The following is a 21,612-nucleotide window of genomic DNA, read 5'->3' as shown; positions in this document are numbered from 1 at the left end:
TCATTTTTCTGTCTATTTAATTGTTTCATTGAATATTGTGTCTATCTCTCTCTGTAGTTATTTATTTTTCTATTTGTTTCATAGAACTGTGGTCTCTCTCTGTCTCTGCAGTTAGTTTCCCGCTCACCCTCCATGTTCTTGTTTCGGTATTTATCTTGGTGGCTTTGGAATTGTCCGCCCCTCCTGTAAAATTTATGTTTAAACACTCCTCCTGGGTCTGTCTCATTTACTCACTCAGCCGAGTACAGTGAGATCATATTTTGACTTCAGACACTCCTACCAGTCCTATCTGTTCAGCTCTATTCCAGTCTAGTGTCACTAGCTCACTCTACCTAATACAGAGAGAACATTTGTGAAGGGAAAGCCACGTAGGTCCTTAATTTTGAATTATCTTCTGTTTCTCCTTTCTCCCTTTCCACTTTCCAAAAAAAAAAAAAATTTCTAAGTTTGTTTCCTGCCTTTCCTGTAACTAGTCTAGTTCAGATACAGATTTGCTGTATCCAGGACTGTTTTAAGCTTCTGAGCTCCCCAAGCCTTTCTGTGTGGGAGGGAAGCCTTCTAGCTTATCAGTGGGACTGGTAAGCACTAGGTAGCCTATCTACCACAAGAGTGGTTTCTCACCCAGAAATTGAAGTTTATTGGCCGTTTGGGCAGTTTTTCCATCTCTTTCAACTTTTTGGTTTAAAAGTCTGCGTTTGCGCTTATTTCCCACCTTTCCTGTAACCAGTCTAGTCCAGATACAGATTTGCTGTATCCAGGACTGTTTGTAAGCTTCTGAGCCCCCCCCCCCCAAGCCTTTCTGTGCTGGAGGGAAGCATTCTAGCTTATCAGTGGAAGAGATAAGCACTAGGTAGCCTATCTACCACAAGATCCAGATACACATTCTTAGTTTTAGCTCTTGAATTTGCTTATTCATGCTCAGCACTTGTTCAGAACTTGTTAGCACTAAATAAGCTACAAATTACTACAGCACTCAACCTTCCTCTTTACCTAGAGGGAAACAGTTTTTGTACTTACTTTCCTCACATGCTTAGAGAAAAACAGCTCATACTCACTTTCCTCACTTGTCTAGAGGAAAGTAGTTTTTTATTCAGGCATGTCCAAGGGTCAGCTCCCAGTGTTCTCTCCTGTCTATCTGATGAATCTGGGCATCTTGGGGTAATGTAGCAATTGCCTCATGTACACAGACAGCCCTCTCCTCCTACCACCCAACACCACAACCTGTGAGAGATGCACTTATCTAGCCAAACTGGAGGTAAAGCTCTCTCCAACCAAGACTGAACTTGACAGTCAAGAGGAGAAGGTAAACACTTGCACCACACCACACTCATCACATAGTCCCACTAAACCTACACCTCCAAAATCCACACATAGAAACACAAAAACATTCATGGAGGTTCTCAATAATAATCTGCTCAAGCAACAGAGACCAAAAACGCAAGCAACCTCCACCCCCTCAACACAACCCAAATGACACATAGCCCACAGACTCAGTGTGCCACAGCCCATAAGGCAAAAACAACGTACCCAACACACTAGTCATAGGTGACTCTATAGTAAGGCACACTGATGTCCCACTCACCAGGCTAAACAAGGAGAAGGTTACAGTCAGCTGCCTGTCGGGTGCCAGGATCCACCACATAACCCACGCACTCAGGTCACTCCACAAGTACAAATATGACTTGTCATTGTCTATGTTGGTGTGAATGATCTGAGACGTACCTCACTGGACTACAGGAAGAGAGACATGGAAGAGCTGTCCGATCTTGTAGCCCAGACAGGTATGACCCTAGCCCTGAGTAGCATCCTGCCATCGCCCAGAATGATACCGCAGTACAAGGACAAAATGATGTGACTTCAACAATTGGCTAATCTTCTGGTGTCATTCTAAAGGGATCAAGTATCTGTTTGCCTGGGACGACATGGTCGACAGACCACAATGCTTTGCCAGAGATGGCCTGCACCTGTCACCCCTGGGATTCCAGATACTGGCTAAGGCTCTTGCTGCCCCTATAGTGCCTTTTTTAGGCAAGGTTCAAATGACAAATTCACCACCGTAACAGGAACAGGCAAGCAAAAACTGAGGGTAATGCTAATCAGTGCTAGAAGTCTAAATCTCAAAATGCACTCCCTCGAGGCACTCCTTAAAATGGAGAACATCGATATATGTGCAGTGACTGAGGCCTGGTTCAAGGCTCCAGAGAGAACCCCTGCATTACCAGGCTATAACTCATACCACACTTTTCGGCCACCTAACCTGGACCGGAACACCAAAGGTGGAGGTGTGTCCACATTCATTAAGGATATCTACAACAGCTAGTTGCTCAGCATAATGCATCCTAGGTTATCCATGTGCAACTAACTCTGGGAAAAACTGCAATCCAAATTGTAGCTTGCTACAGATCCCCAACCATGACCCAGTATTCCCACTCCTGTTTTCTTGATATACTGGAAAATATTTGGGTTCAACCAAACACCCTAATAATGGACAATTTCAACTACCCCACCATTAACTGGGAAAACTACTCGTATACCAACTCCTTTGCTCAACGCTTTCTGGAATTCTTAAATTCCAATGCCCAGGATCAACATATCCACACTCCCACCAGGGGCAACAGTATCCTAGACCTAGTCATTGCCAACATGAGTGACCGGTGTTCCACACCTGGTCAACTCCTCGTTGGTCAGATCCGACCATAAGCTAATCACCCTAGATATCCACATCCCACCCCCATTAAGGAAATCATGGTAAAAAATTTCTCCAAAGCCAACTTCATGCTTCTTAAGACGGATGTGGCGAACTTCATGACACCCATGCAGATGGACAATACAGTTACGACTGCTGAATCCTACACAGATGCACTCTATAAGCACTTACATGAGTGCATGGATCGTGCTATCCATAACAGAACCAAGATGCTATCCTCCAAAAAAAGGAAGCCAATCTGGTGGTCCCCTGCCATAAACAAACTCTACAACAGAAGAAAAAACTGTGGCAAAAGAGAGCAAAATCCCATGAGTGGAGGAGCTCCCTGGCCAGCCTCAGTAAGAAGCTGAGATCCCTTATAAGATCCTCCAAAGCTAGCTACGAAAACAAAATCGCCACTGATTCTTTGTGCCCACTGAATGGTGCACAGCAACAGTATCCCACTCCACAAAGGGGGAGCCACCACTGATCCCGGGAACTATCGCCCTATTAGCCTGACTAGCCTGGTCTGTAAGGCCATGGAATGTATCATCATGGAACTCATAAACAAAGACATTAATAACCTCCAAACTCTGGACCCCACCCATTTCAGGTTTGTGAAAGGCAGATCATGCCTCCTGAACCTAATTGACTTCTTTGAGGCAGTCACCAAAGCTGTAGACGAGGGTAAGCTGGTTCACACAGCCTATCTTGACCTTGCCAAGGCTTTCAATACCATCCACCATTCTGGAATTATAGCTAAACTCACTAAACTAGGTATAAATCCCTACGTCACAAGATGGGTTACCAAATGGCTCACTGACAGAACCCACACTGTAAAATTTGCAGACTCCAAATCTGACTTCAAACCAGTGACAAGTGGAGTACCACAGGGTTCGGTCCTGGGACCTCTCCTGTTTGGTATCTACTTCTCTGAAGTACAGGCTAACACAGAAGGCCTTTGGCTAACTAAGTTCACAGATGACTGCAAACTAGGAGCCATAGTTGAGTCCCCAAATGATATGGACATCCTACAGAAGGGCCTCAATGAGACAGATGTCTGGTGTCAGAGCCATGGCCTCAAGCTCAATGCCAAAAAGTGCATTGTCATCCTTTTTGGTAAAAACTCTGTACCCATGAACTACCACATAGGCGACAGTCTACTTAACGCCGAATGTGTGATAAGAGACCTGAGGACCCAGGTGGACAGTAGTCTGTCCTTTGATAATCACATTGCCACAGTAGTCAGGAAATCCTGTGTCTGAGTGTACTTTGGTTATGGTTAGCATTAATTGCTAAGTAAAGGAATAGTTTTAGTGATGTGTGTGATAATGTATGGGGGCCTAGTAAATACCTATGAATTAAATTAACTCAGTTTGACTGTTTTACTAAACACTGATATCCTAAGGAGCACTTCCACAGAGCGAGTGAGTTTGTGCAGAGTGCAGGTAGCCTTTGGGCTATGCATGTTTTTCCCTAAGGACAAATGGCTTGACTAGTGTTCATTAGACCGAGACCATGGCAGGCCAATAATCACTGCCACCATTTTAATTGGAGCCATGCAGTACACTTAAATATGTAATTAATTTTGAAATGCGTTAGCATAGAAAATGATCACTAGGCTTTGGTAGAGTGTCCCACCACTTACTAGACTGTACTGAGGAAATTTACATATTTTGTTTGCCATAGTCTGAGCCTTTAATATTTTGTAGGTGCTTCCTTTGAAAATGTCTCTGGTCTCCTAGACAAGTCTTACAAATGCATCATAGTCTAATTTAATGACTGGCTAACTGATAGAAATTTTGGCATAATTTATTTTATTTAAGATTTGTTTATCGGGAAAGGCCAACTTGGAACGAGTCAATTGCCCGGGGAGAAACTCTCCTGATGCATGTCTTTGTAACGTGGGAGGAACCAAGAGCAACCGGAGGAAACCCATATGAATGCAAGGAGGACATGCAGACTCTATACAGAAGGAACCCCAGCGAGAATCAATCCGGAGTACCTCTTGCTGTGAGGCGAGAACGCTTACCACTATGCCACTGCACCATCCATAAAGGATAGGACTGTGAGCTGACAAGAGTTTCCTTCTTTACTTCTGTTTCTGATTCCCTTAGACTTCACCTGCACAACGTTTGATTCAGAAGATGTCACTTAGACAACTGTCCCATCACCACTGTAAAAAAGGCACTTGTCTTATTGAGCCTACCTTGTTAACTGATGATTAAAATCCTTGATATTTTTTCCAGAGTATTAAATAATGATGTTCAACATTAGCTCACTGCAACAGTGCTCTATTACAACTTCTACTGTTACGGTAACTTGTACCTACACAACTGCACTGTGTGCAACATTAGATCACTGCTACAGTAGCTTAAGCTATTTAAGTAGATAAGCATAGTTTAGTAGCATACATGGGAGGAAGAAGTAGATAAACAGTCAAGGAGTCCTTGGACAATGTTCCCAGCACAGTTTAGTAGTATATATGGGAGGAAGAAGTAGATAAACAGTCAAGGAGTCCTTGGACAATGTTCCCAGCACAGTTTGGGTATGTATTAAAACATCTATATTTATGGCAGGTTTTACTTACACAACTGTTCTGCATGCATGTTGTTGTTGTGTCTTTCGACTTTTCCTGGTTAGGGGTTGCCACAGCGGAACTCCGGTCCGCTAATGATTGGCAGTAGATTTTTACGTGCCGAGTTGCTGGCCCTGATGCACAACCTTCAACGAAGGTACGCCCATTCACGCATGTCTCCACGCAGAAGACACTAGCTGAGAATCGAACAGGACAACGTCTTACTGTCAGGCGACAATGCTACCGCAGCACCACCACTGCAGATTCTGCATGCGTGTAACATCTTAAAATGATCGCATTATGATTTTTTCTTAACTCATTCACACCAAAAGAGCTCTGTAGGTGTGTACTCTAACTTCCAAAGACTGCATCCTGAGATTTATGGCAAAATCAAGTTATGTCTTCACATTTCAAACAAATATTCATATCTTTGGAGTCATAAAGGGTAGCAAAGAAATGTAAATGGCAAGCACAAAGAAATCTTTACAGCGGTAGTGTTTATTGGATTCTAGGTCTTAAACTGGATTCTGTAAGTCTTAATAATGCAGTAAAAATATTGTAATATTTGTAAGCAATTTACAATAGCTCAGTAAATACTTAAACTATACACACACAGTCAGTAGTATCTGTCCGTCTGTGAGCTTTTATATGAGGCTATGCAGCTTGTTGTGTTACTTTGTTGTTGAAATATTTAGAAACATGAAAAATATGACAGTATAAATAGTAAATAAACAGCAATTAACATCTCTGTAGCTGCACTAGACAGATGTCAAATGTCAGTGCAGTTGTGTTACGCATCATGTAAGATTTAATTTGAAATCTTTTGACAGATTGTATGTAGCATGGTTTTGGAATTATTAATGCAAATAAGAGCAGGCTATGTTCAGCACCTTGAGGCATCAGTAGGATGCAAATACAGGAACATATGCAGGCATCACTAGGCTGTAATGAGTCAATGGTGTCTGTTTCCTATGTGCAAGTCTTTTATGGTTCTTCTAAGTAGCAGTGCTTTTGCAGTAGTAGTAGCTGACTCAATGCAAATTAAATATTGTTGAAGTTATAAAAACGCTGTACCTCATGGTCCTCAAATGTCTTTCAGGAATTCAAGGTCCTCCTGGCCCAAAAGGAGATGTTGGTTTCCCTGGTAATCCTGGATTTGATGGTCCTCCGGTGAGTACTATTTTTTTTTTTTTTATGTTCAGTAAAGTTCTGTAAGGAATAGATAACTGTGTGGCAATAGTAATTTTAAATGTTTGTGTTTAAACACATGATCAGAATGTTATGATTTTTCCACTTATTTTCCTGAAGGGTTTTCCTGGAAGTGCAGGCCTACCTGGTCCTCAAGGCCCAAAAGGTGATGCAGGTGATACTGTTCCTCTCCCTGGAATGAAAGGAGAAAAAGGTGATCCTGGTTTCCCAGGTCTTCCAGGTCCTCCAGGAACTGAAGGACCAAAAGGTAGAGATGGAATTCCAGGTCCTCCTGGACCTAAAGGTTTGCCCGTAAGTAAATTTGACCTTCGTTGAGTAAATGTTTTATATCAGGTGCTTATTGAATATGTCAGTGTTTACTCTAACACTTTGTACATTTTTAAAAAGGCATGATCAATGAATCCTGGAGATTTTTTTTATTAGAATATTTGTGTCCCCAACCAGTCTTCAGAAAGCCAGTTGTGCAAAGCTTTTACCCCACAGTAAGCCATTATCATGAGTGATGGTTTTGGCCCAGTTGCTGACCCCTTGATTTGACTTCTAATATGCACTCCATGGTTGGCCGAACAAGTGTAGAAGTAAGAAGAAAGTTGGCATCTAGTTATGAAAATGTTGCTGCTGCTTGGACCGTATTAGTAATGTAGCCATCATGTTGTCCTCCTTCCCTTATAACTTAGGAAACGCAGGTTAGCCCCCCAGACCAACAGATTTTAGAAATGTAAATGGGACTGATTAAGGTTGTTGAATATCTGCAGTGACTCGGGTATTTATTTTGGTTGGGTTGCCTCTGTTGTCCAAGAAGAAGCTAGAAGGAATAATTTAACAAGGTTTTTCAGTTCTGCTAATTTCATTCTACTGTTTCTTCCTTTCTGGATTATTTGTGATGATTTCTGTGATAATTATGGACTCCTCTTTTGAATATATATTTTACTTGCTTACTTATTGCTTTACTGATTAGATGGGTGGACTTTTCAAATGGACCTCATTTAGGCATGATTCAAGAAAAATGACAGTAGCATAGATAGATATACAGTAGCAAAACAAAAAATAAACAGGTTGTAGATGCTCTTCATATATTACAGAAGAAAGTAAATGTAAGACTTAAGCAAAGCAAATGTTTGAGGAATGTGAAAACAAATGGCCTTTGGCATGACCATTCTGCAGGTCAGTATATGTAGTCTTCTTTTCACACATCTTCCCAGAATGAAGATTGTACTGTGTCTTCGTATGCTAAGGCCTAGGTGTTTTAAGCTCATGTCATTATTTACAGAAAGGAAGGGCAGGGTACCCACAGTCTATCTTCATGTGGAAATTCCCAGAGAATGGACTGTCTTCACCATTTGTCTGCTACCTGAGACCTCCAGGATGGTACTATCCAAAGCTGTCACGCACAAATCACAGAAGTCAGTGCACTGGTCCCTTCCACTTCATAGGCTTCTTCCCAACAAATTTTTCATCTGGCTCAGGAGTTCATGTCTGTTTTGAATTCAAAGCAGTCAGCTCTGGAAATATCTGAAATGTCTTGGGCAACCCCATTCCCAATGACAGGGAGATTAAACTACTCAACAGATTAGGGAAAAAGGTTTAGGTCTCTGTTACATATGCTGCACTGTCCATCAGTAGACTAAACTTCCAGTGCAACATAGATACTCATTAGCAATTCCTGTTGCACAAGATGAAGGCTAAGACAGAGGAATCAGATTCTTGTTGACGTACAGAAGGTAGTTTCAAATAGTTTGACAAAACTACCTTCAGCAAACATTTTGAGGGAAGTTTTTTTTTTTTGCAAGAGTGCAAGCCCCTCCCAACACCCCCATGTGGGGGAACACATCCCGACTCCTTGAACTTGTATATACAGTGGACATAAAAAGTTTACACACGCCTGTTAAAATGCCAGGATTTTGTGATATAAAAAAATGAGACGACAATAAATAATTTCAAAACTTTTCCCACCTTTAATGTGACCTATAAACTGTACAATTCAATTGAAAAACAAATATGTTTAGGAAAAATATAAATAAATAAAAAGTGTACAGTAAGCTGGTTGCATACATGTGCACACACAAACTAATACTTTGCTGAAGCACCTTTTGATTTAATTACAATATTCAGTCTTCTTGGATAGGAGTCTGTTAGCATGGCACATCTTGACTTGGTAATATTTGTCCACTCTTCCTTGCAAAAGCACTCCAAATCTGTCAGATTCCAAAGGCATCTCTTGTGCACAGCCCTCTTCAGGTCACCCCACAGATTTTCTATTGGATTTAGGTCTGGGCTCTGGCTAGGACATTCCAAAAACTTTAATTTTCTTCTGGTGAAGCCATTCTTTTGTTGATCTGAATGTATGTTTGGGATCATTGTCATGTTGAAAGGTGAAATTTCTCATCATCTTCAGCTTTGTAGCAGACACCTGAAGTTTTGGGCCAAAAGTGACTGGTATTTGGAACTGCTCATAATACCCTCCACCTTGACTAAAGTCCCAGTTCCAGCTGAAGAAAAGCAACCCCAAAACATGATACTGCCACCACCATGCTTCACCATGGGGATGGTGATCTTTTGGTGATGTGAAGTGTTGTTTTTGCACCAAATGTACCTTTTGGAATTGTGGCCAAAAAGTTAAACCTTGGCCTCATCAGACCATAACACATTTTCCCACATGATTTGGAAGACAATGTATTGTTTTGCAAATGTTATATGGGCCTGGATGTATTTCTGTGCAAGAAAAGGCTTCTGTCTTGCAACCCTACCCCATAGCCCAGACATATGGAGAGTATGGGAGATTGTTGCCACATGTAGTAGACAACCAGTACTTGGCAGAAATTCCTGCAGCTCCTTCAGTGTTTCTGTAGGTCTCTTGGCAGCCTTCCTGACCAGTTTTCATCTTGTCTTTTCATTAATTTTGGTGGGACGTCCAGTTCTTTGCAACGTCACTGTTATCCCATATTTTCTCCACTTTTTGATGACTGACTTCACTGTGTTCCATGGTATATCCAATGCTGTGGAAATTTTTTTGTACCCTTCTCCTGACTGACACCTTTCAACAATGAAATACCTTTGATGCTTTATGAGCTGTCTGAAAACTGTGGCTTTTGCTCTAGCAGGCACCAGAGTAAATGTCAGGAAAATCCTATTAGGACAGCTGAACTTTATTTGGGGTTAATCAGTGTCTCTTTAATTGATCGCGGGTGTGTACCCAAGAAGACTGAATGCTGTAATTAAAGCAAAAGGTGCTTCAACAAAGTATTAGTGTAAGGGTGTGCACACATTTTTTTTTATATTTTTTCCCCTAACAGATTTGTTTGTTTTTCAATTGAATTGTGCAGGATATAGGTCACATCAAAGATGGGGAAAGTTTTGAAATGATTTATTGTGGTCTCATTTTTTTTTATTTCACAAAAACCTGACATTTTAACAGGGGTGTGTAAACTTTTTATATCCACTGTATATGTACGTGTATATATATAATGTATAAACTTTGAGATTATACAATAGTGGAGAAAGAGGCAAACTCCACATTTGACAAATGAAGTTTTGGCACATGTATTTCAGTTATTTTATGTTCACCAGCAGTACCTGAGGTGAGATGTCATGTTCCCAAGGGATCGTAAATCAATGTCTCAAACAAGAGCTGCTTGGGTTATGTGACCTTTCTGCACAGTTGGCCAATCACACTAAAAACATGGATATTATGGTATGGATGCATCATATGTAGCAGTAGCCTCTGGGCCTGTTATTTGAAGACACGAATAACTGAAGACAGAAGGCCATTTAAAAACAGAGCTTTTAATTGTTCCTTTGGACATGGATCTCTTCTTTTCTTTTGGGTCTCTACTGAAAGCTCCTTCAAGAGACTGGAGGAAAAGACAAAATCATGCGGTCAGTAAAGCAGCCTTTTCATAACCAGCCACCAAAATTCAGCAGAAACTACTTAGCTAAATCTTCGTCATTATGTACTAGACAAGACAAGATTTGGTTAGGTAAAAAAGAAAGAGCAAATTTAGAAAGAAATGGTAAGCAAAACTAAAAGAGAACCTTGAGGATCACCAGGATCTTGACTTCCAGAGGGAACAGCCATGACTCAGCTGAGCAGCCTCTCAACTCCCTACCTCATAGCTCACACTAGCCCATATGTTACCCCAATTGGCCTCTTAATCCCAACTCAGAAGGAATAGGTGGACATTAGCCTTTTGGTGCAACATTAGAAAAACATTACTCAGGACCAGAGGGGCCTGAGTCATCATCTTCAAAGCTACAAACTTTAATTTCATGAAGTGTCATGTTTCAGAGGATTTCCCTCTTTCCAAAAGATCAGCTCAGACTTGTGACTCCTCTGCTAAGAGATCTACTGGAATAAGGAATTATAGAAAGAGTACCTAGAGAAGAAGAAAACCCAGACTTCTACTCCAGACTGTTTCTGGTACTATGAAAAAAGGCAACACGAGGACCCAAGTTCCAAATCATTCAAAAGCTCAAAGTGTTGACATTCCAGATTAAATGGAACTGGACTTCCAAAAAGCCTGCACACTGATCAACAACTTAACTCCAGCTTTCCCAGTGTGAAAAAAGAAACTGAGACAACAGCCGGACATTTTTCAAGCCCTTAAGGCAAAACACAAAACCAAACATATTAATCATAGGTGATTCCATCGCGAGACACAAATGTCTCTCCACTAAGCTGGATAAGGAATATGTCACAATCAGTACTGTTATGACTCTGTTTAGTCCATGTTAACATTTATAACTACACAAATATTGAACTCAAGGGCGAACATTTTTCGTTACTTTCCAAAGGGATGAAATTAGTTCCTAATAATGATACTAGTGTAGTAGACTACATTGTGGATTTAAAAAAAATACGTTAGGAAACTTAATTTAGCTGTATTTTTTAATGGTAAGAAGGGTACGGACAGTTGGGTGTTTAAAAAGAAAAGTGTATTTACACCCCCTTTGAATAACACCCTTGCCACTTATGAAAAATTGGTAAGTGATGAAATATATGAATATGGAAAGAAAGGAAGACTATTTAAAAGTAACCACAATTTGAGTAGAAATGAACTCACAATATTGAAAGAAATTCAAAATAATAAAAGTATAAGGATTATGAAACCCGACAAAGGGGGAGGGGCAGTAATCTATGATACCAAAGAATATGTAAATAAAATTAATAGTATTTTACTAAATTCGGGAAATTATGCAATATCATCTATCAATGAAGTTAACATTGGACACCATAAAATTGATATGTTTTTGGAAGACTTATTATTGGATAATAGAACTGATACAGATTTGTATGAATTTTTAAAAGCTGAACATCCTATCATTAGCACTATTGTGGGGATTCCCAAAGTGCATAAGGATTTGGGCGATCCCCCTTTTCGACCCATAATTTCTGGAAATAAATCAAAGACCTTTCCTTTTGGGAAGGTAATTGATACATGGCTGAAGCCTATATATAGTAAAATTATGCATATTGTGATTGATTCATGGGACTTCTTGGGGAGACTACAGCCAGATATGGTTACAAATGACTTGAGGCTAGTCACTATAGATGTAGTCGATCTACTTTCGAGTATACCTCAACAAGAGGGAGTGACAAGGTTTAGTAATAGTATTAGGAATTATAGTGACTTGATTCATGGGACTTCTTGGGGAGACTACAGCCAGATATGGTTACAAATGACTTGAGGCTAGTCACTATAGATGTAGTCGATCTATTTTCGAGTATACCTCAACAAGAGGGATTGACAAGGTTTAGTAATAGTATTAGGAATTATAGTGACTTGACATGAGACAGAACATCCCTTATATTGGAATTCATGGATATAGTCTTAACGCATAATTACATTATGTATGAAGGTGAATATTATATACAAAGAAAAGGGGTAGCCGTGGGGGCGGCTTGCGCCCCCATTTTTGCAAACTTGTTTTTATTAGATTGGGAAACCGAATATATTTTTCAAACCGATTGGTATAATAAAATGATATGCTACCTTAGATTTTTGGACGATATCTTTTTAATTTGGAAAGGGGACATAAAAGAGTTAAATGAGTTCAAAGAACATCTAAACACTAGGACTAGCTATTTAAAGTTCACCTTTAACGTCGAGAGCAAATCAATTTCCTATTTGGATACTCGCATAACTGTAGAAAAGGGGAAATTTAAATCTAATGTCTTTAGAAAAGACACCTTTAGTAATTCATACTTACAATATTCTAGTTGCCATCCGTGTGGTCAAAAAAGGAGTATTATAAAAGGTCAATGTATTAGGGTGGCTAGAATGACCTCAGAGTATTCAGATTTGATAGTTGAATTAGACTTCATAGGAGATTTGTTTAAAAGTAGGGGATACCTCCTGGTGATGGTGACAGATATTGTAGAATATGTGAAGAAAGAATGGGGGAAAAAATATAAGCTACTCATTGGCAGTGGACCCAGTAAAAGAGGAGGTGGAACCAGTGATAAGGATGATCAAAACACCAATGAGTACACTAAGGCATGTGTCCTGCAATTTGCACCCCATAGTAGTGATATTAAAAAAATTATTTTGAAGAATTGGAATATTTTAAAAACTGACAGCAATGTATTCAAGGTAGTGGGGGATAAACCTAAGTTTGTATCAAGAAATGGAAAAAATATGAAATTTGAGCTGGAAAAGAAAAAAATAACGAACAACATCCAGGAGGTAGTGAGAGGTACCACAAGATGTGGTACCTGTAACCATTGTAGTTTAATTATAAATACCTCCTCACTTAAATTAGAGGATGTTAATATGACAGTGGTCAAATTCCAAAAGGGCAACTGCAGGACCAAACATCTAGTATACTTAGCAAAATGCACTAACTGTCCTTGTTTTTACGTAGGAAAGACAGATAGGTGTCTGAGAAATAGAATATATGACCACTGTTACAGCATGAAAAAGAAGGACAAAAACAATGCTTTATGGAGGCATTTGGATGCAAGTAAAACCTGGCAGCTTTCCATTTTGGCATATTAGAAATAATTAAAGGTAACCCCAGGGGGGTAGTATAAAGAAAAAATTAGGGGAGAAGGAGGCTAGATGCCAGATTAAATTAAATGCCTCCGCGTACCCTGGTATTAATGAACACATATCTATCAAACCCATATTAGAGAATATTAGATAGATCTATGGTCATTGGTATTATGTTTTTAATTCATATATATATTTATTTTTTACATAAGTACATATACTTTATTACTAACTAGGATGGATTAGAGAACTTATTTATATGTTTAATTATAAGAGTCACACATCCAGGATGAAACATAGGGCTTTGCGAAATTGTATATTTTTTATTAAATATATTTTTTAAGATTTTAATGAAATTATTTATTCAGTTTTCAAGATTCATTTGTATTAGGTAAGGGAAATATGAACTGTGCACTTTAAGGTTCTAACTGTAATTAATTGAGAAATGTAGGTGATTGGTTCGTAAACATATTTAAACTGAGTGGATTTTAAAAGCAGTGTTCTGATGAAGTCTATTTTAAATAGATGAAAGCGCTTAACCTTTATAATATTGTGGTTAATAAAGAGACACTTCGGTGAACTGTTACTGTGCCAGTGCATTCTTCATGCTGTGACTTGGAACGGATTTCTAGCCTTTTTTTTATAGTCCATGTTGTTGTAAACGTCTTGAGACATACCACTCTGGACTATATGAAGGGAGACATGACTGAGCTCCCAGATTGTGTGTTGTCAGGCAGGTATGTCCCTAGCCTTAAGCAGCATTTATCTTCACCTAGGATGATGCCTAGTTATAAACAAAAAATGATTGACTTCAATAATTGGTCTAATTTCTGGTGTCACTGTAAGGGAATGCAGTATCTGTCAACCCAGGATAACATGATCAACAGACCTTGATGCTTTGCCAGAGATGGTATTCATCACTTACCCCTGGGATTTTGGCTACTGGCTAAGGCTCTTGCCAGCCCCATAGTGCCTTTCTTAGGCAGTGTCTTATGGACAAAATTCCCAACAAAAAACTCCCATCTAAAAACAACCTCAAGATTATGCTGCTAAATGCTAGGAGTCTTAACATGAAACTGCACTCACTGGAAGTTGTCCTTGCCTTGGAAGATGCAGACATTTGTGCAGTCACAGAGACCTGGTTCAAGGCTGTGGATAGCACCCCAGCCATACCAGATACACCTCCTTCCACATATTCAGACCACAAACCGAAGGCATGAAAAATAAAGGAGGCAGTGTATCAATATTCATTAAAGATAAATACACCTCTAGATTGGTTAAACAGTATGATTCCCTGGAGATACTTCAGGTGCAATTAACTGTTGATAGGACACATATTCAAGTCAATGCCAGCTACAGGATCCCCTCCGTGAATCAGGACAACCAATCTGTCTATTTGGATCTACTTGACTCTCAAGATACATCCAAACACCATGTTTTGGGTGACTTTAAAGGACAAAATGGGATCCTATTATTAAATGCTCAACTTCTCTGCCTTTTTTCTCCTTGTTTACTGTCCCTGTTATGAACAAAACAATACAGCATTTAAAATATTTTAAATTGACTTTTTCTCTCCACTATAACAGTACCTTACTGTACTGTGGTGGTTTCACTTTCAAAAAACTTTTGTCCTGCCCTGTCACAGTCTCCAATTCAATGATATCATCAAGGCCACTGAATACAGGTAGTTTTCTGGCCATTTCCCTCCCCAAACTGACATCACCGTTACCATCCTAAAAACCTAACCATGCTGTGATGTCACAGCTCCCTGGTCTTTCCCCTACCCAAACAGAAAGTAAAGGCTAGAACAAGGAAACAGTACAAGTCAAGTCTCCTGCTGTGAGCTGTTAATCACAGCCGGTAACAGCTCAAATTACCTTAAGCACTTTGACAGCTAGGGAAGTTAGGTGTGCAGGAGGATGGGAGATGAGTCAAAGTAGTACAATTTAGGTTTCACAAAAGACTGCAGTTTAGCCGTTCTAAACAGAAGCAGTGGTAAAAAGCACTTTGAAGGTCTGTTCTGTGGAATTTGCACTGTTTGTGTTTTAAGTAGTCACTGAACAGCATAAAATGTTATTTAAAACTGACTGTAAGACAGCAGTGTATGTATGTAAAATTAATGCAGTGACCGGAGCTTTAAGAAGAAAGATGCCTGTGTGATGTAATTTTTTACCGACAAACACTGCATTGTGGGATACACAGAGGCAGACTAAACAAACAGAATTACTTCAAGATGCCAGACCCCATGTGGTCAGACTCAGAAATTGCATATAAAAATATTTAAAAACCTATAAATAGTCCCAGAGTGGTGTTAACATGTAGAAAACACCAAACCATGATGAAATAAACATGTTTTTTGAGTCTGTTGGTGTGGTTCTCCATTCACTGGGTAAATTACTCATGCTCAGACTCACTTGCCCAAAGGTTCCTCGACTTCATTAACTCCAGTGCTCTGGACCAGCTGGTTGACACCCCCACAAGGGGTGCCAACATCCCGGATCTGGTGCTTACCAATATGGGAGACCACTGTAGCACCCCCACTGTGAGATCTTCCCTTGTGAGATCTGACCACAAATCAGTCTCAGTTGAAGTAACTATCACACCTGACTTCCCCCTAGCAGCAATTAAACTAAAAAACTTCTCTAAAGCAGATTGTAACTTCTTACGGGATGGTATAAATAGCTTCACTGCACCTCCCCCTTTAGATGGAACTGGCAGTTTTGCTGAGCTCTACACCAATACTTTGTACAAACATCTGCATAACTGCACTGACTCTGCTGTACCAATTAGGACCAAAACAAGCTCCTCAAGGAAGACTAAACCTACCTAGTGGACAGCTGCCATTAATAGGCTTTACAATAAGAGAAAGAAATTGCTAAGAGTAAGAGGGAGTGAGCCCTAAACAGGAAACACCCCCTCCTCAGCTTAAACAAGCAAATAAGACTTCTTGTGAAGTTCTCTGAAGCAAACTACAAATCCAAATTAGCTTCCTCAACTAAGGATAACCATAAGGCATTCTTTAGTTACATCTGTAGACTAAAAGGAAAAGCCCAGATTTGTGCCGAACTGGTAGTTAATGATACCATATATACTGAACCTGTGGACATAGTTAACCTGTTGGCTAACAGGTTCTGTGTAAACTTCATTCTCTCTGTCCTCGCCACACGTATCCCATGACATCCCTACTGCCTGTCCCTTACCTTGTGTCTCTAAAGAGGAGGTCATATACGCCCTCTCTAAGGCCAAAAACACAGCAGCTATAGGACCTGATAATGTCCCAGGTTGTATCATGGGCACCAACAAGAATTAGCAACACCGTTGGGTACTCCTTTCAGCCATAATCTAAGCACCAGCTTTGTACCAGCTGAATGGAAAACAGACACCATTATTCCCTTGCACAAAGGTGGTGCTTCCCCTGACCCCCAGGAACTACAGACTTATTAGCCTGACTAGCCTTATCTGCAAGGCCATGGAGTGAATAATCATGGACCTTATCAACAAAGATAAATGTAATCTCCAAACACTTGACCCTACTCAACTTAGATTTGTCAAAGGGAGGTCATGCCTGTTAAACCTGGTGGACTTCTGCGGGACTGTCACCAAGGCCCTGGATGAGGGGAAATCTGTGCATAGAGACTACCTACACTTAGCCAAGGCTTTTAACACTATCCCCCCACTCAGGCATCATTGACAAACTCAGCCAGCTAGGTATCAACCCTTGTATCATTAGATGGGTCACTAACTGGCCCACTGTTAGAACACGTATAGTCAAAATAGGGGAATCCGCCTCCAACAGCAGATCTGTAACCAGTGGTTTTCCACAGGGATCAGTCCTTGGACCTCTGCTGTTTGGAATCTATTTTTCTAAAGTACAAGCAAAAACTACAGGTCTCTGGCTGGCAAAGTTTGGTGATTACTGAAAACTGGGAGTGGCCATAGAATTTCTAAATGATGTCAACATCCTACAAAAAGGTCTTACACAAACAAATGATTGGTGCAAAGTCATGGCCTTAAACTCAATGCAAAAAAAATGTTATTTCTTTCAGTAAGAGCAATGTTCCTACTAACTACCATATCAATAGTAACACCCTAAGTATGCACTCAGTGGTGAGAGACCTGGGCACACAGGTTGACAGCAAACTTACTTTTGATCACCATGTCTCCACAGTGGTAAGAAGGGCATTCTGTATTGCTCATCTCATAAGTAAGGGCATTGCCTCCAGAAAAAAAAAAAGTTATAACCTCCCTGTACTCTTCCCTCATCAGGCCAATAATTGAGTATAGGGCCCATTTTGGTATGTACCTTTCCAAGCACATGCATCAATTGGACAGACCACAAAGCTTCCTCAAAAGGAAAATTCAAGATCTTCAAAATCTGTCCTACATAGATTGTCTGAAATCACTGTCATTTTATTCTGCTTCATACAGACTACTCAGACATGATCTCTGCCTTGCATATAAGGCAGTCTCTGACCCTGCTGTACTGAAAATGCTGCATATCAGTAAGTTAGATGGTACATGGGTTACTTGCTCTAAAGACTGTAACCTGGTATTTGTCATTAATAGAACCTGCTGGAGGGACAGATTTGTCTCCCAGAGGTTACCACACCTTTGGAACAGACCCCCCACTTCATGTCAAACACAGCACCTCATTGGCCCTCTTCAGATGCAATCTGGATGACTGAATGGGTAACCGTAAATTCACCCTGGGGGTTCCACCTGTGTCCCTCTTGGACAGGGGCAATAGATGCTGATCATGAAAATAAGGGTAGAACTTGGTTAGGCTTGTAAGGACCCTAGGGCCATTAGCCTAGTAACTTCCTATGATCTTATATTATCAACTTGAGTGAAATTCAGTTATTCACTAGTAAGTATATTGCTGGGATGCTTGCAAAGAAGAAACTAAGATAGTAAGAATAAACAAGATATTAGGACAAAGTTGGATGAACCAGAAAAAAAATCAGATTGCACAAAACAAGTATATCCAGCAGACACGTCAGAGATTACCACTTAAATTCTGTTTATTAAAACAAATGTTAAAAACAAAGAGAAGATGAGCGCTTTCGCATCTACCACAGGCGTTTCCTCAGATCTAACTTACTGCAGTTAAAACATTCCTTAAGTACTCACAAATCAGGGTGAGCTACAGCTCTAGACCTCAGCACAAGTCTTAAAGGTACAGAACTATTTAAGCTTTTCCCGCAGTCAACATGCAGTTCTAAGATACATTTTGTTTCTGCACACTCAGTTTTTGTTTTAATGTCACCTCTCCTATTGTTCAGTTTATTCAGCTCTAATACTAGGAACATAAATTTATGAGAAGGGTCAGTGGCTGCAGCATGTCTAGCATGGACATTTCTGATATCTTTCTTGAAATATAGTTATTGTGCTCACGTATCCTGTCCCTTTGGGCCCTATTCATTTTACCAACATAGCAGCATTCACAAATCTTGCAGACAGCAAGATACATTACATTTTTGCTGTTACAGTCTGCAAAAAAGTTAAATTGGTAAATATGCCCAGTCACTTTATTCTTGTAGCTATTAGTACTATTCACATATTTACACGTTACAAGATTTACATGGATATGTCCTTTTCCTACTTGATGACAGCACATTTTTACTCCTTGCAGGTTTATACCACAATAACTCTTTCAGCGACTGATTGTTCTTAAAGCAAAAATTAGGAGTTGCACCCAACAAACTTTTATATTTCTCACCAGCAGTGAGAATATGCCAATTCTTTTTCACTATATTGCAGACAACATCGATGTCATTAGATTAAGTAAGGAAGAGCGTAACCTTGTTAATGTCTACATTAGGCATAGATGCAACATCATTTCTAGCAGAAAAATAAGGTCTAGCAGATTCTGACTTATGCCTTAGAACTTCCTTCTGTGCTACATCAATCTCTTCTTCTGTATAGCCTCTTAATAAAAAATCTTTTCTGTGCTGAGCAAACGATTCTAACATATCACCATTATTATGACACAGCCTTTATAGTCTATAGAACTGTCCTTTCAACACATTTCTGTGAACAAAATGTGGATATATGCTCCATCTATGTAAAATATTTACTTTACTTACAAGGCTTCTTGCATATAGTCGTGCTTAGTCCTGTGTACGTTCTGTAAATCTTAACATCTAAGACGTTTATCATCTCATTTGAGTATTTTACAGTAAAATTAAGGAAGCTTGTGGTACTATATAAATACTCCCCAAAATCTGTCAGCATATCTTGTGGACCCAAGTAAAGAATAAGTCATCCACAAAACGAGTATAAAAGGGGATGAACCGACAAAATGTATTTTGGTCAGCCAGCACATATAGAGTTTCCCAATAAGCCAATACTAAATTAGCATAGCTATTGGCACGCAGTGTGCTCATGGCAACCCCAACTTTTTGTAGAAAGAGGCTGATCTTCGAACACAAAAACATTATGCTCTTAATATAATCTCAATTAAAGTGCATAAGAGTTGTATATGTGTAGTACTGTACCCAGAGTGTTCAGACAAAGAGCCTAACAAATTCAATAACTATACCAGTCGGAATCACTGTGAACAGTGATGTGACATCCATGGTAACAAGCATAAAATTAGTCCCATTAAAACCAGATGACCAATCATACAACAATGAAAGAAAATGCGTTGTATCACTCAGTACACTGTCCACCCTGCCAACTACAGGATGTAGCTTTTTTTCCATCAAAAATGGAAAGCAGTGCAGTGGCCCACCCATGACCCGAGACAGTAGGTCTCACGGGTGGGTCCCTTAAAACATTTATGCACTTTTGGAAGGCCATAAATAATCGCTATAGTTGGATAGTCAACTAAACTGTATTTATATATGTCTCTCCTAATGGTGCCTTCCATAAGCAGGTCATGTAGGCTCATCACTCAAAAGTGCATTAACATTTATATCACTTAGCTTCTGATAGGTAGAAACATCACTCAGCATATTAGTCATACTTTCTAAGCACTTAGCAGTGTCCATAAGCACAACCCTCCCCCTTTATTGTCTGGTCAAGTCTGCAAATGTTCAAGTGACATTAATTCCTGTAGAGCATGAAATTCAGTTCTCACTCAATTTATAGAAAACCTGTTTATGTTTGTAGCTTAATGCCTCTCTAATATCCTGCTCACATACTCTAAGGAATGCTTCAGTCAGAGGTGCATTAGCTGGAATAAATTGACTAGACTTCTTAAATATAACATTCTGTGACTCTGCAATACCAAAAATAGTTTTTAAAGAAATGTTTCTCACAAAAAAGTCTTAGATCTAGTAAAACATTACTCGATACTGAACTTTTAGCAGGTGTAAAGGAAAGTCATTTGTAAAGCACTCTGTGAGAACAACAGAAGAAATATTGAAAATCAGGTCCACAGAATACATGCGTCGACAATATTATACAACTTTCTGGGTCTACCTGTGGTATTAAGAAGTCTTCTTTTTTGGATTTACAACTTCCAGAGCTGATAAAAGGGAGGAGACCAGAAAGGAATTGATCCAACAGTGGGATTCGCATGGGGAGAAAGAGAACCCAGGTGCAAACACAGTTGGCCTGGGGCCTGCGGCCCGAAGTACGATTCTGTGGATCTGATTTTCAATATTTCTTCTGTTCTCATGGATGCCTTTTTAAATTTTCATCTTCCTTTTCTGTTATAAAGAAATATAGGTATTACAGTGCAAAGAAAAAAGAAAAGATGGACAAAAGCATGTTTAAGTTAATAGGCTTTTAGGTTGTTGGGGGATGGGGTGTAAAAGTATGCAGATTGTAATATATGTAGAGTTCCTATGCTTTCTCTTACTTTCACATATGGGAAATGTCTAGAGTAAGACCCCTTTGCTTAATCTAATAATAAATTTTAAGCTGAACCAGATAACTATGAGAAGACTGAATATAATGACAAAGTCTTCCTTTAACAATAAATATTTCAGATTATCTCTCAGGCTGCAATAGAGAGCTACATTTTTCTTTCTTATGTTACTTTTCCATGGAGGCAAGCTGATAAAATGGTAATAAAAGACAAAACACTGGTTTCTTCAAGGCTAAAAGTTAACATTTCTGAAAGCATGCTAGTAGTTTCCATGTATGGGGAAATAAAAATTAAAGAAAGACACCAGTTAGTGTAAGTAGAAGCACGGGAAGTA

The 21,612-nt window shown here is 39.6% G+C and overlaps 1 protein-coding gene across 4 annotated transcripts in view; it reads left to right on the top strand.

The window, feature by feature from the left end:
• Positions 1 to 21,612, top strand: part of COL4A5 (collagen type IV alpha 5 chain) — a 3,591,008-nt gene that overhangs the window by 2,196,691 nt on the left and 1,372,705 nt on the right. For all 4 annotated transcript variants that reach the window (XM_044057208.1, XM_044057205.1, XM_044057207.1 and 1 more), the window contains exons 24-25: positions 6,364 to 6,434; positions 6,573 to 6,764. In XM_044057208.1, the coding sequence (XP_043913143.1) occupies positions 6,364 to 6,434; positions 6,573 to 6,764 (263 nt within the window). The remainder of the gene's footprint in view (positions 1 to 6,363; positions 6,435 to 6,572; positions 6,765 to 21,612) is intronic.

Source organism: Protopterus annectens, chromosome 15.part0 (genome assembly GCF_019279795.1).
Source record: "Protopterus annectens isolate FY-2018-M chromosome 15.part0, PAN1.0, whole genome shotgun sequence".
Taxonomy (NCBI): domain Eukaryota; kingdom Metazoa; phylum Chordata; order Ceratodontiformes; family Protopteridae; genus Protopterus; species Protopterus annectens.
The sequence above is the reverse complement of the archived record's forward strand: the minus strand, read 5'-3'. Positions and strand labels throughout refer to the sequence as shown.